We start from the raw sequence: 17,547 nt of genomic DNA, 5'->3' as shown, positions 1-17,547 counted from the left end.
TCTCTAGTCCCACTTAGTGTATCTGATGTTGTGGGAAACATACGTTGTTTCAGAAGTTGGGAAAAGAACTTGGTATCATTGAAAAACATTGAAAACATTTATCCATCTAAAGAATGAAAGCCTTCCTCACACCTGTCATAGACCACAAAGGTGGCAGGGACTTACAATGAAACAGTCTTTTCAAACACTGGCGATCTGATATGGCCCAAATCAGTTCTGGCTCTCAATATCCAGAAGGAGAATCCAGCTAGTGTATCCACTCTCTTTAGTTTTTATTCTACCAGTTTCTCCACGTAGAGAGGAAAACGGCTAACCTTCCCAGCAGCACGGTGACAGGAGGACGCTACCAGCTGTCCTGACCTAGTGCAACTCCCCTGCTCCAGGAATCAGCAAAGTTTCTGTGGGACAGTAGCTACATCATACAGTGACCCTTCTACACAGAGAGTACTGTTGGATCAGTATTCACCACTACATACTCATTTGAGACTAAACCAATCTCCAACGGCAGTGTCGTTCACATGGTTCTGCAAATCAACCTTCCAGCAAACAGCAGCCCTCCAAAATGGATGAACAGAGACAGGTGCCATAAAAAGATACAGAGACATGTTTTCATGCTATGTAATACCTACCTGGGCATGGTGCTAATGAAAGCATATGAAAAAGAATGAAGGGGAGAGAGAAATAAAATAAATACGGAAGATGGTTACAAAAGAAAAAGATATGTTTTAAAATCAAATTGTTTAATACATAAGATTATGTGAGTCTAGACTGCTAAAACTATTTCGCTTTGCTGAATTTCTTGAAAAACCAAAGTCAGTATAATACAATGAAAATCACATTAAAGCAAAAGCAAAATAGTTTAAGCAGTGTCTGTGAAAATTATTACAACCAGTTACCTGACAGTGACAGAAAATGAGACCATGGAGTTAGAAAGATGTACTTTTTTCTTTCATTCTCTCTCTCCTTATCATTTTGCTTCATTTCAATATAATCACGCTTGATACGGGGTGGGAAATAATTTTCATACAACACAAAATAGAACACATCGATTTCATGCCAGTGAAAATCTACTGAAGTCCACTGACAGGATTTAAAAGCTAAAGTATTCTAAATGAGAGCAGAAACTGGCTTAACATTTGCCTGCACAATCATTTCTATACAACATCTTAAAATTAAAAAACACAAACCACTTTGTTACCATCGAAAGCACATGATAAAAGGTTTGGATTTTTAAGCATTCTGATGTAGTTCATAAACATCCTCAGAGACTTAAAAGCCACACAGTCACTTTGTTTTCAGTGGATTCACTGGAGCTGTCTAAAAACCAACAAAGACTCCAAGCGTATAAGGCCTGAATGATGAGAGATTTACACATGCTGTGAGGCAAACCAAACTGCTTCCTGACGCCTTTTGTTCCAGAAGTAATTCATAACCTAATGAAGTAAACAGAACGGATCCTACTGACTTGACTGCGCTTCAGAAACGCTACCAGAACAACAGTCGAGACTGGAAAACGAGGTAGGTTAAAAATTCATCTGTTGCCAAGATCTCAACTTTTTTTTTTTCTTCCTCTTTATTGAACCCTAATTCTAAATGCAGTAAGTCTGGTGACATTACTGATTTATATTAGACATTGTCATTTTCAAACAGAAATACCTGGGTAGCCTATTATAAAGTACAACTGTGGGTATTAATCTACCAGTTTCAGACTCTCATTTTGACAAGGGAGCTCCATATTTTTTCTAGATTACTGTAACATTCTCTAAATTCAAACAAACAAGCCAAAAAAAGAAAGCGACAGGCATTGTTATTCTGCAAATACATCTAAGCTTAAGTTCAATACGTTAGATATAAGCAAATCAGTAAGTTTTCGGGACTGAACACACCTTTTTCTATTTTTTTAATGTACAACGTAAATATTGTGCTGTGCCAGTAGAAGGAAAAATATTCTCTTTCCTGCTAATTCAACCATGATGAAATAGTCAATGTGCTTGCTGACAATACCCTCACTGCCAATCCAAGGCAGAATGACCAAGTCCATCCCTCCTTTCCTTATACCTATAGCCAGCAAACTACTTTAAAAAGTCAGCTCACCTAATGCTAAAACACCTTGTCCACTTACGCACCCCCCACCCTGTCTCAGGACAGGAGGGGATGGGGATGATTCGTAAGCCCTTTCCATAGACAAGCAGATTCCTCTTCCTTTGCCTGACCACAAACACAGTAAAGCAAGCCATGCCTTTTCAAGAACCAAATAAATACCACAAACAAATTCTTCACTAGACTTTGAGTACAATATTAATGCCAAATGTATTAATTTCTAGACTGGTTAGGAACTATCATGCCTCCTGCCCACACCTTCCTCCTAAAAAGTGGCAACTTGGCACCCTGACATACTTAATAAAGAAACGTTGACAAGCGCATCCCATGTCTGCCTTGAATTAAAAGCCCCAAGAAGGAGATTTCAAACATTTATAACACAATGTGTGCAGAATTATCACAAGAAAATATATGTGTCCAGGCAAATACCTGTCAGATCGTCCTCCTTCCAAGCTGTACCTTAAGTAGTTCATACCATCCAAGAACTGGCTGCTTGGTAAAGAGTCATCTCCTAGTTCTTTGAGGTCTTCTGGCCTAAGGTACTCTCCTCCATCTCCTGTCATTGTGTCATCACCTTTAAACCAATCACAGAAGGGACAGGGATAAGTACACACACAGGTTTGATATCATTTACACATTGGAATCTAACAGCTGGATGGTACAATCATCAGGAAGGCATCAGGAAACACTGCAAACCACAAGCAATTAATGTATTTCATGAAACTGGCACATCAAACAAGATTAAAAAAAAAATCAAAATAAAGGTGATTAATCAATTGGATTTAATCTAATTTTTGCTGTTGCACATACTGGTAAGGGTAAAATTCCTTTGCTGCACTCTGACGTGTGGTCTCTCTGTTCCTTTATCCATTTTAGCTCTCTGGTATAGCTATAGCTATGTTGTATCACAGCCTGACAGTTTATGATTAAATACAACCACTCACTTGACTATAAGCTATGTGTTTTCTGTGGCCTTATGCCTGACAGTTGCAAACACTAATTTAGACTCTCCATTGTCTAAATTCCACATCATTTGAGGCCGTCTCACCCATGTTCAAACATCCTTGTGTGATCAGTAAAAAAATTCTTATTTCTAAAACACAGCAATATCCAGAAACTGGGAATAAGTTCACATGCATAGATTGTAACGATTGTTAATCAGAAAAGAAATTCTTAATGAATCAAAGCCTAAATGATCATTGGTTATCTGACATAGCAGCATTTCTGCATATACTCTGAATGACTGGGTTTAAATTTTTTTTTTTTCTTTTTTTAGGTACAAAATTATTTTCCCCAGGAAATTCTGTCTATATGAAGTCACAGTTTGCTCTTCCCCAGCAGACTAACAGCTTACATTGCCAAGAGGTAGATGTTTCTTTTCATTCCTATTTGCAACACGGTTTCTCTCCTGGAGATTGCAGCCACTTTCCCAATGGTTAATTACTACTGTGTGAACCTGGCTTGGTGTGGCCCACAGAACTGCACATCACCACCCTAGGCCACCAATATCATCAAGTTTTTCATTTTCTAAGCTGCATGGGCAAATGTCAAGAACCTGAACCTCAGTTATGTGAAGGAGACTGGAACCGTCATACCAGAGCAACACATTCCAGCTGTAATAATTCCCTCTGATATGCCAAGAAATATGAAGGATTGTAAAGGTTAGTTAAGTGGTATCCATGTTGTTTCAAACAGAATTCAGCTGTGCATCAGGGCATTTAAAGTCCTAATACATCAAAATTGCAAAAACCCCCTATTTATTGTTACTGCTGCTATTTCTGGTACAGCACGTTTCCCCTCTCCCTGCAAAATGCTACCAGCATTATCAGTTACAGGAGTGGTGTCCACTCCTAAAGGAAGAGTACTTGGTATTTATTTTCATGAAACAAATCAAGCTAGTTTTTCTAGCTTGATGTTTCAGTTACTAAATAAATAATTTATAATTTGTCACCTAAAACAAAGTAACATTTGAGGGTTTTAAGATATTTTTTGTATCCACAAATATTATATGTAAAAAATAAGGCCTAAATCTTCTCAGTATAAGAACAAAAGCTCTTGAAAATTCCATCTGTCCACATTAAGACAGAGAAACTGGGCACAGTTTCACAGAAAACAATAAAATGCATTTAATCATTGCATGTTTCCTGTCTTCTGACAGATGATGCCTCCTGTTGCCTGGGAATGTCACATTATAAAGCACAGGGCTTAGTGAAAACTTGGAAGAGATTAAGACAATGCTGTTAATCAAACAATAAAAGGATTTTCAAGTTATATTTCAAATAAACTAGATACTTATAATCATGCCAGACATTCCATCTGTAATAGAAACAAAGGCAAAATCTTCACTGCTTTTATCACGCCCACATCCTTTAAGAAAAAAAATCCAAGGTCTAGTCTTATTTCAGCTTTGGCCTCTCATCTAAGAGTTGTCAATAATGGGTCTAAGTAACACAAGCTTTTTTTATGTGATGTGAACATCTGCAAACAGTAATAAGATTATCCATGAATATTTCACAATGTCTTCAGAACATTTATCTGTGGGTAATACAGCTTACTTGCTAGCATACTCGTTTTGAGTGAGTGAACTAGAAGCTAAAGTCACTCCCCACCAACCCCTTGTGCTCTTCCATCTTTCCTTAATAAGATGAACAAAAACAAAACTCCCCAAAAAGTAGCACAATCCTAGTACATGAAGGGTAAAAAAAATACATGTTTAAGTCTAAATGACTGTGTAGCAACATAACATTTAATACAACTGTGGCTACCCCAGTGCCTTAATTCCTGCTTTGCAAGGCAATAGCACATACACAAAGGGAATTATTCGGAGTCTGCATAATAAGCACTCATTCCTGCCAGTAATATTGTGTTGTCATTTAAATATGTGACATGGCTATATTCCTGAGGCTCAGTCAATTCACTGTGCTGGAATCTGTACGAAAACATACACAGACATGTTACCTGCTGAGAAGAAACTACATATTCAGCTGACCATGAGCTTCTTTACATAGCAAATCTTACCAGATGGTAGTTTTGTGGCAGTACAAGACGTTATCCTTTTTAATCATGCTGGAAACAATTCACTTGCCACCACATTCCCCATCAAATTAACGATAGTAATGTTTTCACTACTTACTAAGGAGTTCACAACAAATACAGCCCTTGATAGTGATGCTCCATGAGTTGCAGTGGCCATCTAGGAACTTACAGGTGAATTTCAATGAGTTATCCACTTATACTTTATCCTCAATTTACTTGAAAGAACACCTTCCGTTCTTCCGTGATACCAACGGACTCTCACAGGTTTACTTGACAGGGGAAAACACACTACAAAACACCGGGTGACCTTGCACTGTGCCCTAATTAAAGCATTCTTAAAGCATTTCTGTTCAGCCTTGGCCTCATCACTGCTACTGCCCTTCTCTCAAATATGTCTCAAAGTTTTACCTAAATCTGGATTTCTGAGTAACAACATCTCTTTTGGGACAGGTTTGAAAGGAAATAAAATGCACTAGAAAGAAGTATCAAGTACCTGGACTTTCTTACAAGAAACACTGACATTTTACTGCTAAGGACAGTAAGAAAAAAGAAAAAAGAAGAAGAAAAAAGAAATTAAGAATCTATTTATATTTAAACAAAAAGTGGCCAATAGTTGAGTCCCTGCACTGGCTGCTGCTATTATTCTTACTTTTCAGGGGTGCAAATAACTCCCAATACAACAGATAGCTTTTCTGGAGTATAACACACTAAGTGTCACGGTCCCACTGCACTCTCAGTAATTACCCAGTTAGTCCATTAACCTGTTTCCAGTGGCCAAACTACAAAAAATAAGTGAGGAGATGTGGACCAGCTAAGCAAGGTGCTAAAGATTTCTATGAGGTGCTGGCCATCTTCAAAATCTATTAAATTAAGTGGGCTCTTCTGCAAAACTGGAGACTCGGCACTTTGCAGGGTTGGATCCAAGACGAGTACAGAGAGGGAAAGGACGAAAATGGAATGAAAAGGTGGAAAGGAGAGACAGTAAACCTGAGATCGGAATGGGGAGATCAAATAAACTTTAGGATTTAAATACTATGCTTAAGGCAAGGAAGGCCTGATACAGAAACCAGTAACAGGCGAGTGAAAACTACACTGATGGTTCTTAGTAACACCTTACACAAAGTTTTACATCTTTGTCACAACCAAGCCAACCAAAGGCGTATCTACTTTAAGTGGTGAAGAGCAGCACAGAGGTTCTTGGGCTGGTGGATCCATCCATCCCAGACCACAGAGTTGTGCAGACACAGGGGTTCGGTTTTTACATTTTATGCTGATCACATATTATTCTGTGTACCATGAACCCATGATATCCAAATATAGCAATGGATCTCAGGTGCTAATTTCTAAGATACCTGTTAGCAGAAAGGGAAGGACCAGGGCAGATCTGACTGGTCACTCAGTAAATATTTGCCTTACTCTAACCCAGCAGTACAGAGGAAACAAAAAGCTAATTTTGATACCTATGATTTCATGTGTTTGAACACAGGTTTTGAGCATTATAAATCACTGAATACGCTACTAAGAGAAACAGGCCACATGCTGAGACCACATATCTGTTCCTTCAGTGACAGTCTGGCTGAACACACATGAATTTATCAAACCATCAAAGCTGGAGACTCACACTGATATTCCTGTACTTCTGTTTTCTTGAATTCAACAAAAGGGAGTGGTATTTCCTACCTATATAACTGATTAAATCAAGCAACAATCATGAACCACATTGAGGTCAAAAACGTGTTTTAAATGCAAAGTAACATTCACGAGACAGTAGCTTTGAGGCACCCAGCCACATGCCATTCTCAGCTTAGCAAATCACTATTGGCTCACAGGAGAACTGCTGTTAATACATCAATGTTTCTAAAACAGACCAGCTTTTCCAGCTTTTTTCTTTTTTCCCCAGAAATAATCCTTCCTACTGTTATCAGGGAGCTATGCAAATATTTGATCAAGTGAACAGTTTTTAAATGTTCACCACACCATTCTGGATATGCATCTACAAAATCAACTTATTTAGGGAAGCTTCAACAAAGGCAGTTCCTACCATTCCTGCAGTTCTCCTGCTAGGTAAGTGAATTGCAAAATACAATTGCTGTATGAGAATTCCTCTGGAGTTTTTTCTCAGAAAACACAGAGAAAATATAGGCAAAAGTTTTTTAAAAAAATAAATAAAAAAAGAAAGAAGGCTCTGATAGAAACGGCAGGAAATTGCGTTTAATAGATGCTTTTAAAGCCAGATACAGTTACAAGTTTGCCAAAATTACTGTTTTCTCTGCAACATGCAGAGAAGTCTGCAGCTCCCCACATAAGTGCTACTTCTTAAAAGAAACAGATGGAGAAGGGATAGCTATGGCAAGCACAGTTCTTTATGAAATACGTAAGTCCTGAAGCATCTTTAATGGAATGTATAATGCAGAGTTTCTCTGACACTTTCCTTGGACACCTTCACTTCCCTAAAGGCAACCCTCTATTTAATGGTCCACACACGCTAGAAGTTTCCCTAAATTATATCTTGGCTAATTTATTTTTTGCCAGTCAGGGAAGCAGGTTTTCACACATGGTTTTACGCAGGACTTAATACATCAATACATGACTTAACATGTCAGCTATTGGTAGCTCAAAGCAGCACTTGCAGAAAGACAGAAGGTGAAGGAAAGGCAAAGGGAAAGGCAAAGGGAAAGGCAAAGGGAAAGGCAAAGGGAAAGGCAAAGGGAAAGAGAAAATCCTGTATGCCTACCCTCCGGGATCTGTGGGGAGGGGAAGGGACATAGATTTTGTTTTCTCGCAAATTAATCTGCCGCAAAATGAATTCCAGCATTTCACAGGTGGCTACCATGGCATTTATAAAGGCGTTACATTGAATCCAGGTAACGAAGAATAAAAGCACGGCCTTTTCAGAACCGGACGAACCAGATCAAACTACCCGTACGCCTTGCTAAGGCACAGAAGCCTTGGAAGGCCAGCCATGCTGCCTGGCACGCTGGCAAGTCTGAGGTGGTGGGGCTGCCACACCATGTACAGTCACACTGGGACTTGAGTGAGTTCCCCGTGGAGTTTCAAGAGGAGCAACAGAGCAGATCCCATGAAGAATTCTGGGCAGGAAATGACATTAAAATAACATACTGGGGTAAGTGACAGAGAACTGGCTTAGCTTTTTGTTCCACCAGAATGTAACTTTCTTCTCATGGAAGAGGAAAATTCACCCTAAACCAGGTAAGTATTTCCTATGAAACAGGAGATTTCCTCACAGTATGAAACACATTGAGCACTAAGGAAGGAAAATTTGATCTAGTACAGACACCTGTGACTCAGAACAAACCTGCAGATGAAGATCCTGCATGCATTCAAAAAGAAAACTGAGGGAAAAAAGTCTTTTCCTTCTTCCCAAGGATACAAATTATTTACTAAATGTACCTTTGTGAAATTCACATGGCAAGTACTGCTCTTTTATGTAGCACTTTGAAAAATATTTGTAAAATGTTATGTACTGACACACAAGTCATCTCTCACAGCCACATCGTTCCAGGGAACAATAGCCCAAGACATCTGCTGCCCGTGGAATGGGTAATGCTCCTCTGGCTGGGAGAGCTCACTTTGACTACTAAATATCTGTAAATATTGCCAGCATCCGTAAAACCTTCATCTAAGGTTAATGTAAAAGTAAAAGCAACAAGTTTGTATCAGTCACGAGTGGGAATAATATCTAGTAGCATTAAATACAGATTTAGATCCGATGGTTAAGGCTGGTCAAAAATGCATTGCCCCTTTTTAACATGCTGATTAGGATTTACTTCAATGAACAAACTAGTGTAGGTGTCCCCCCCAACTTCAGTCTCTGAAGAAAATAATTCAGTGCTCAACATTGCTCACAAAATAAGCAATAAAATATTAACAATTTATGAAATAATTTTAAGTATATAAAGTATAAGTAAAAACAGTAGTGTCTCCTGGTTATATCGATGCATTATTCCTTCTTTGTACTAACAAAGTTCTGTCTGTACTTTGGTCATACCTACACGTGTCACTGACATCATTTATTATTGTTAATCTGGTCAATTCTGTTTTTTGTCAACACTGATGCAAATGAAAAACAGGAGTTTCTTTAAAACTTTTGCCAAAATTTTTGCAGCCTAACCAACCTTCTATTTTTCATTACCAAAGTGTTGAGCCGTTTTTAGCAGATTCTACCCCAACAAAAAAACCAAGATTAATTTAATTTAATTTCTTTCTAATGACAATACCAGATTGTTTTAAAGGCAGCTATAGTCTGTCTGAAAGATTTCAATGGAAAAATCCAAGTAAGACTTTGTTCTAACTTTTTTTTACATTCCTAACAACAATGTCAATAAAGTTATAAGAGAAAAATTGAGCAGTTAACTATTATATTGAGAACCCTTTGTGTTGACAACACATGAATGAAAAAAAGGCAATGAATTTTCAGATTTCTTGTTGCATTTGCACATCTGGCACTTCGAAGAAAAAAAACATCCTCATTTTGCTCAAGGAAAGGAAGAAAAAAAAAAAAAGGAAAATATAAGTAATCTCAACAATACCATGTAAACAAAAGCAGCTTTCCAGAGAAGAATCTCCTTCCATCTTGCATTACCTTGTTAAAATGTCCCAGCAAGAAACTACCCACATAACAAACGTTACAGAGCATCTAAAATATACAAATTGCTAGGAAATGAGAGAGAGAGAGAGAGACTGGCATATTTTCTGTGCAGGTTATCGTAAGTAAAGTTTTTAGAATCATCTCTCATTCACCAGCTGTTTCTTTCTGAGCACAGATTTCTTTCCACTAATAGAAAAAAAGTTTCAGTTAAACTTTCAAAACATAGCTTTAGATTTACTTCTATAAATCAATAATCTTTGGCTATACTTTATACTACTGGTTATAAGACGTTTAAATTAAGAGTGTGAATTAATTCAGTGGTGTTATTCTGATTTTACAGTGTTTTAATGTGCAGCAACAGCAGCTTAAGTCTAACCAAGAACAGTTACCAGCTGCAACTTTAACTCCCAGCTTTAATTAAGGAAAGTTATTCTTTAAGTCTGCCACTAATTAAGCCACTACTTCAGTGGAATTATGTGCATGTACAACAGCAATGAATTCTTCCCAGACGTAACTGCTCATTTCTCACATATATGCCGTACTATTAGCATACTTGAAGGCCACATGCAGAGGCTCTCAGGAAATTCACTGTCATATTTTAGCCCTGTTTACTGCTGCTACGGACACTGTTCAGGAATTTGGTATGTTATGGAAGTGCAAGATGCATTTACCTCACATATGAAGCAATACACTTAGACAAAATAACATTCTTTGGTACCAGAGCACATTATCATTTAATCACAACAACATTCACAACAATAACTAGGTAGGCAGTTAGTTCCAGGCAAGCAGTTACAAAGACAGGTAGACAGATACATGTGGCATTTTCTTCACGGCTCCCAACACACCAGGCAAAGCAGCTTGTCATTATCCCATTCTGCAACTGGAAGGCTGAGATAACTGGAGTGATTTCCACACAGACATTTAGGAATCATCAACAGTGCCAGAAACATATTCCTGAACCCTATATGAGTGTCTGTTGGTAAAGCAGTAACTTCTTGGTCCTCTGTGAGCCTATGTCTGAACCAGACTTACAAAGCAGTTTGGAAGTTCTCTTTGTTGATATTCTCTTTACACTGGAAAAATTGTCTACACTGAAAACAACATTTTCAATAATAAAAATATATATTTTTTTTTTAATTTTTAACCAGAAGTCTGATGTAATCAGGTATGGATTAGCTGTGAACTGTTTTCTGGAATCTAGGATCACATTTTTGTTGTCCTTAAGCAATGCAATAGTTCACAGATCTGCCTCCCTTGTCACTGATACACATCCATGAAGGGACAGCAAACACCACTTTTACACAGATACTGTTACTGTGAATCTGTTTGAATGATGTAGTATCATAATTTTGAGTAAGATTTAAAACTAAAAAGGAGAAGAAACTCTGTGAGAGGAAAAATGCAACAATCTGACACTGGGTCATTATCATTTGTAGGCATTAATGCATATTCTATTTTATAAATTATTTAAGGACATGATGACACTTTCCATTTTTAGAAACACTTCAGTAAATTCAATGTCCTAATTACCTTCTTTTTAAGATGACTCTATTATTAGTGTTCGGGGTTTCTTTAAGAAACACGAGGTTAAAGTAAAGAAAACAAACAAAAACCCCCACCACCTTGTGTGTCATCCAGGCACAGGGCTGAATCTTTAGCAACTTTTAGACAAGCATCCCTCATGAAAGTCGTGCTTTTTGTTCTTTGAATATTGTGATTCCATCCAATTTTTGAGACTCCATTGACTATTTGCACGACTGTTTGCTCAATGTTTGTGTCTCTTCTTGGCAACTGAAATGTCAGCACCAATTACTGTGGTGTGAACTGAGCTTCACGACAGCCAGCTCAGGGCCATGCTGCTTCTGACCATGGTGTCTCACCTTCCACTGCAGCCTTTCTATCCCCTTCTGCCTGCAAAAGTAATCTGGCCCCAAAATAACTTATTAGAACAAACAAAGAGATTCATTTTCAGACAGATCAGTTCTCTGGGTTGGTTCACCACATGGCGAAACGTTTGTGCTGACTTATGGAGGATGTGGGAAAGCGCAGTTAGAGCTACGACAACTTCTTGCAGCAGCCAGAACTTGGTCTCAAAGAGACAAGGAAACCAAAGCTTTTGAAAATTAACTGCACTGAAAACAAGAGTAGGAGATGAGGAGGCCCAAACAGACACAAATGAGAGCTCTTCAATAACCTGATTACTGGTGGGTCTTGTATCCTCTATATACAGCACTACACCTACTGTACTGTTTCAGACGGGAGTCACAAAGACAAACCACCAGCAGTGTGTACAAGTGTTTTGCCACAAAAGTAACACATGGAATGAATATGGAGGAACAGCAACATGCTCCTCAATACAATATTAACAAATGGGAGAATAAGAAAAAAATGTTCCTGCCTTTTCCAGATTTTCTGGTATGTTTACACTGACTCAGCCCTAACAGAAATATCTGCATGTGTTTAACTTCACTAATTCTGTAGGTTTCACTAAAATACATTTCACAAGATGCTTTGCAGTAATTGCCCTTTACTGCTGTAAAGATCCCTCAGGGGCAAATTGCTTCTTTTGTTGCAACAGCTTCAAAGGGACTAAGCTTTGTAGCAATACAAACAGCCAAGCCAGATACAATGATAAAAATGCACAGTTCTTTTGGTATAACTCTATTCACAAAAAGCACTTCTGCTGGCATGGAGATGTTTCAGAAACCACATCACTGAACAGCTAGGCCTGTGGGAATCTGTGGTGTAATTCCCATCCTCGATGAGAAGCACTTTTGCAAGATCAGGCCATCGCCTTCTGTACAGTGACTGTTACATCTGCACTGTGCACAGTGCTGAGCAAATACCAATGGACGATTATCCTTAAACGTTCTTCATGGCAGACTGTGGTACAAAGAGAGAAAGCAGCAGTAACACACACGTGCGTGTACGTATTTCTGCAGTGTATGAATAAACAGCTTAATAAAACTGTGCTGATAAATCTTTGGCCCTGATGGCCACGAAGCAGGAAAGGCTTTTTAATGCCATAGAATATCTGATACATGTAGGACCACGTAACAGGCTTACAGCAGATGAAGTAGGATTTCTCTATAATCATGGTTTTGCTAGTCTATGAAGTTTCCTTTTTTTCATTTCTTCCTTGCACAAGGCTTATGAATCCAATTTAATCTATTCTGTTATTGGCCTGGGTGTTTCTCTTTCCCTGACAAACATACACTCAGTTCTGTAATTAATTCTGATACTTATAATCTAAAACCAACTGATCTAATTAAAAAAAAATCAAATGCAAGTTTAAATAAAAATATAATCTAGTTGTGTTCAAAGGAAATATTTTTTTCCAGTTACAGTAAAAGGTAAAGAATTCTAAATATTAATACAATTGCTAAACAAGAAAATGCTGTATGAAAATTAAAGACGACTTAGTGGGACTCCCACCCCATTCCAAATATTTTAGCGTGGGCAACACAGAGCAGGACCTTACATAGCAAACCGAACAATTTGATAGATTATGTGGTCCTTTATTTTATACTGCTAAGACTGGATATTGCACTTGAATTTGTTTTAGGAATATGAATACTATATTATTAATGTAACAGCATACTACTATGAAATATAACTGCTGCCCAGGCAAAATGCAAAATACTTTTCACAAGCGATGAACAAACTCCAGAATGAGACCTGAAATACTCATTTGCTGAAGTACTCTTCTTGTCTTCAACTTTATAATTACATAATTGCAGCTGGCAGGTTTACCATGTCATGTAAATTTATTTCAGAACACATTATGTCACTTTAAGGCAGATTAGAACACGGCATTATAGAAATGTTATTCCTATCCTCCTATAAAGACTATACTATCATTAAAGGTTCATCCTCTTTATTTAAAAAGTTTTCCAGTCTTTCTGCCCCCAGCTACTTTAAGTTCCTGGGATGAGTACCCTCCATCTTAGGAATTTTCGCAACATGCTGAATGTTTTGCCTGTAGAAACAGATTTTACAAGGACAGTGGCATGAAGTGCTTTAACTGGTACCAGCCTGCTTAGCAACCTGCAGCAGGATCACAGAGGCACTATCGGTGTGAGCGCTCAGTAGTGAGTCCTGAGCAGCAATGAGCCCGAGTACCTGTGTCCTATCGGCTGGCTAGTGACAAACAGGAGGTGTCAGATGGCAACAGAAAGCAGAGAATGTTAATTCAAAGCGCTGGAGAGCATTAGTCATGCTGGATGGCCACAGTAAGTTCTGCCAGCATATTCAAGATACAGGTAATAAATCTTGGATTTTCTGGCTTCCCTTCCTCCTCCCACCTTTCAGGAAACACATGCCCAGTCACACTTCAAAAGAAAAGGAACAGTGTTAGGCACCCAGATTAAGCAAATTCCTGTTGGTTGCTTCAACACAACAATAAAATAAACAATCAGAGTTAAGGAAAAAGAGAAATTTCGCAAGTCTTACTCCATGAGCTTCTGCTAACAGCGCCTGTGCCACTATAGGCTTCACCATCACTGAAGCGCTCATCATCAGAGTGTTTAAAGGCTGTGCAACATATAAATTGGTTTGAGAAAAAGGAATACCCTGGAAATTTATCCTGTAGAAGCAGATGGACACACCAGGCTTTATGGATTTAAAGATGGTTAAATGGTAGTACAAAAGACTGGGAGAAAATTCAACAAAGTGAACATAAGGCTATAAGCAATTTGAAGGCCATTTATCATCATAATTACACAAGCAGTTGAATGTTTTTCTAACTGAGAAAATGCAGAAAAACATGCCTGAGGGAAATAATTTCACTAATCATGATGCAGCAGAATAGAATTTCTTTCGAATAACACTTGTTTGCATTCACTTGCAATTTTGCAAGTGTTAAAAAAAAATAGTATTTGCAGCCTAAACATAGTATTGTCTCAAGAGTGTAACCCATTAACACCATAGATCCCATTTCAAAAAGTAATAGAAGCACTTTAGAAATATGAATGCCATTAACTTCCAGTACCATTTAGAACCACAAGTGTATTTGTATTCTTTGTAAAAGAAAAAAAGTCAACCCTCTAACCTGTGTTCCTAAATCCCTAGGGCTTTTTGAAACTAGTCTCTCTAAAAAATATTTCCATGAAATAATAATAACCATAAATATGGCATATGTAAGATACTGTAATATTAACACTGCTAAAACTAAAAAAGAACTTAAAACATTCTTGCAAATGTCTGTGTACCTATCAGATGCCATGCTAATTAAAATTTGTAAGAAGTGATTTGTGAACTTCTAGAAACGGATGTTTTTAAGCTATTTCCTTAATTCCGTGATGTATAAAACTGCAGTACTTTATCATTCCCTACAGAACTTTACAGAAATTTTCTTGGGACTTAGCTAAGCGATACAACATATGCCTCCTGTCCGTACACACAATAGACTTTGAGACCAAAGCGCCAAACTTATTAACATGTTGTTGTTTTATGTCATGCCATATGTGTCTGTGATTTGTGTGTGCCAAAAGCTCCCTCAAGGAAACAGTCTCCTCAACTTCCACCTTACGCGTCTTATACAAATGTTTCCAATTAAGCAGAACTCTAGATATATGTATCTGAAATAGGTGGCACTGATCCAAAAAATTTACTGCTCAACTCCATTTTTATGGGAGGGTCAAATCCAGTTTTGGGACAGCTCTACATTTAAATGTTAAGATCTCATGTTGGGAAGTGTTCTCATTTGGAGAGTTGGTTCAGATAAGTTTTTTCTGAAAAAGAAGTAGGGGCTTAGGATTTGGGGTTGGGTCAACTTTTGGCATCCTTATACAAATGTTATGTGTACGTCATGAAAAGAAGTCCATTACACAGAACTTCATTTCAAGCACTGTCAAATGAAGACGTCAAAATACTTAAGCAGCTACAGGTTGCACAAGTGATATGGAATAGGAACTTAGCAGAGCTGCTCACCTTCTTCATCTGAAACATCCAGGACCTCAGTCATTGTCTCAGGTACATTTAGCTTGTGCTTCTCTGTTACAGTCTGCAAAGACAGAATCATCAATCCCCAGATTAAACACCAAAAACAGATGCAAAGTTTACAGAATGGTATTTTCAACAGCAGCAGCAGTGGGATCTGCTGAGACATTTTATAAGTTGTTTCCCCTTCCCCAACTTTACTTTTCATCTTTACTCCAGAAGCTCCTGTTCTCAGTGCTGTATATGGTAACATTTACTCTGGCAGAAAAGTACAAAAACAGAGACAATGAGCTGGTCAGAGCAATAATAAAGGAAAGAAAAGAAAGCCCTCAGCAAGTTTATTTATAAATGGGGCATGTAGAATAATTCAGCTCAGCGTTTCCAAGATGATTTTTAAAAGAATTAGGTAATGTCTACAAAAGAGCTTCAGAAAGTTTGTGTGGCATATGGAAATTACTAAATCGTAAAGCATTTGGAAATGAAGTTATGAATGATGTGAAATTTTTACACTAAAAAAGATGTGAAGGATTTACACAGACCACTTGAAGCATTTCTTCTCCCCCCTAAAGTGACTACACTGCATATTAATAATACCTTTTTGATAAATAATGCATATTCCCTCAATTCATATTAAAAAAAAAAAGTTACTTGAAGATTCTGATATATTTTGTGCACATAAAAACTTAAAATATTGTGATACAAGGCAAGTATGGACTGGGCACTGCTGGGAGGACTGTTTAGGTGTGAGAACACAGAGTAGGAGAACATTGGAAGATTTTTTTGTAATATGATTTTATCTTCATAAAGGACTTCCAGGAGGAAACAGATGATGTTCAGGGGTGCTGATTCAAGAATGGGGACATCCTTTGAGCATCAAGATACACACTGGAGAAGGAGACAAAGAACATAACGAGAAATTGTAGGACACGCAATGTGTCATAAAGTTGCCTACAGGGAGACAAAATGTCAAGGGCTTAAAAAAGAGCAGCGATCAGAACGGCATTAGTCACAACAGAAAAATAATTATTTTCCTGGCTCCAGCCAGACCTGCAGCTGAACTGGGGAGCTGTGGAGGGGAGTCAACACATCGCCCTGGAAGGTATGTAGGAGCAGATGTGCCCCTTGTCATGGAGGAGAATGTCAGGAGGCCATGTGTCTTGTGAAACTCCCACTGAGGTAGTACTTCACTCCCTATTGTGGATAGTATCTATCTATCATATAAATTAACATCACGTGCAGAAGTAGTGAAAGAACATACAATCTAAGGGATAATTAATGTCAGCCAAAGCCCAAGTCCCTTTTGCAATATGCTTTTGGGAGAATACCCATTGATATCAAGCAGTGAAGTCAACAGCAGTTTTGTTTCACAAAACTTACTGGGCATTTCCCTATTCTGCTTTATACTTCTGTATTTCTCATACACTGACAAAGATAGCATTCTTGATTGTTATAAGATACTGTACTTTATAAATAACAAACTTAACAACAGTGTAATCACTTCAGAAATTTGTTTTTAAAGCCTGCTTTGCATTTTAAAAATATATTTAACTGTGACTTCAGTTTTCAGTTCACCCTTTTGAGGTACAAGAAAAGAACAACGCCCTTTGCTTCAAACAGCAATCTTAAGTAGGCCGCCTAAATTCAATCTCACCCCTGATTCAAGACAATAAATTTTTTCTGTTGGAATGTTCTTCATAACACATGTTCTGTGTTGAGAATTAGTTAATATTCACCAAATGCCTCCACCAGTGTGTCTGACTTTTCCCCCCAGTGTTCCTGTGGTTTTCCTCAGGGTGACAAAGCCAGCTGTGACAGATGGAGAGGATCCCACCGCTCAGGTGATGCTGACCCCACCTCTT

The 17,547-nt window shown here is 38.0% G+C and overlaps 1 protein-coding gene across 32 annotated transcripts in view; it reads right to left on the bottom strand.

Moving 5' to 3' along the window:
• The window catches only part of ANK2 (ankyrin 2), a 370,609-nt gene that overhangs the window by 65,174 nt on the left and 287,888 nt on the right, over positions 1-17,547 (bottom strand). For 19 of the 32 annotated variants that reach the window (XM_065633279.1, XM_065633281.1, XM_065633285.1 and 16 more), the window contains 2 exons: positions 15,680-15,752; positions 2,530-2,674 (listed from right to left, as the gene is read on the bottom strand). In XM_065633279.1, the coding sequence (XP_065489351.1) occupies positions 2,530-2,674; positions 15,680-15,752 (218 nt within the window). Of the gene's footprint in view, positions 1-2,529; positions 2,675-14,200; positions 14,282-15,679; positions 15,753-17,547 lie in introns of all 32 variants that reach the window. The other 13 variants (XM_065633268.1, XM_065633277.1, XM_065633275.1 and 10 more) reach the window with 1 other exon arrangement.

This window comes from Caloenas nicobarica, chromosome 4 (genome assembly GCF_036013445.1).
Source record: "Caloenas nicobarica isolate bCalNic1 chromosome 4, bCalNic1.hap1, whole genome shotgun sequence".
NCBI classification, from domain to species: Eukaryota; Metazoa; Chordata; class Aves; order Columbiformes; family Columbidae; genus Caloenas; species Caloenas nicobarica.
The sequence above is the reverse complement of the archived record's forward strand: the minus strand, read 5'-3'. Positions and strand labels throughout refer to the sequence as shown.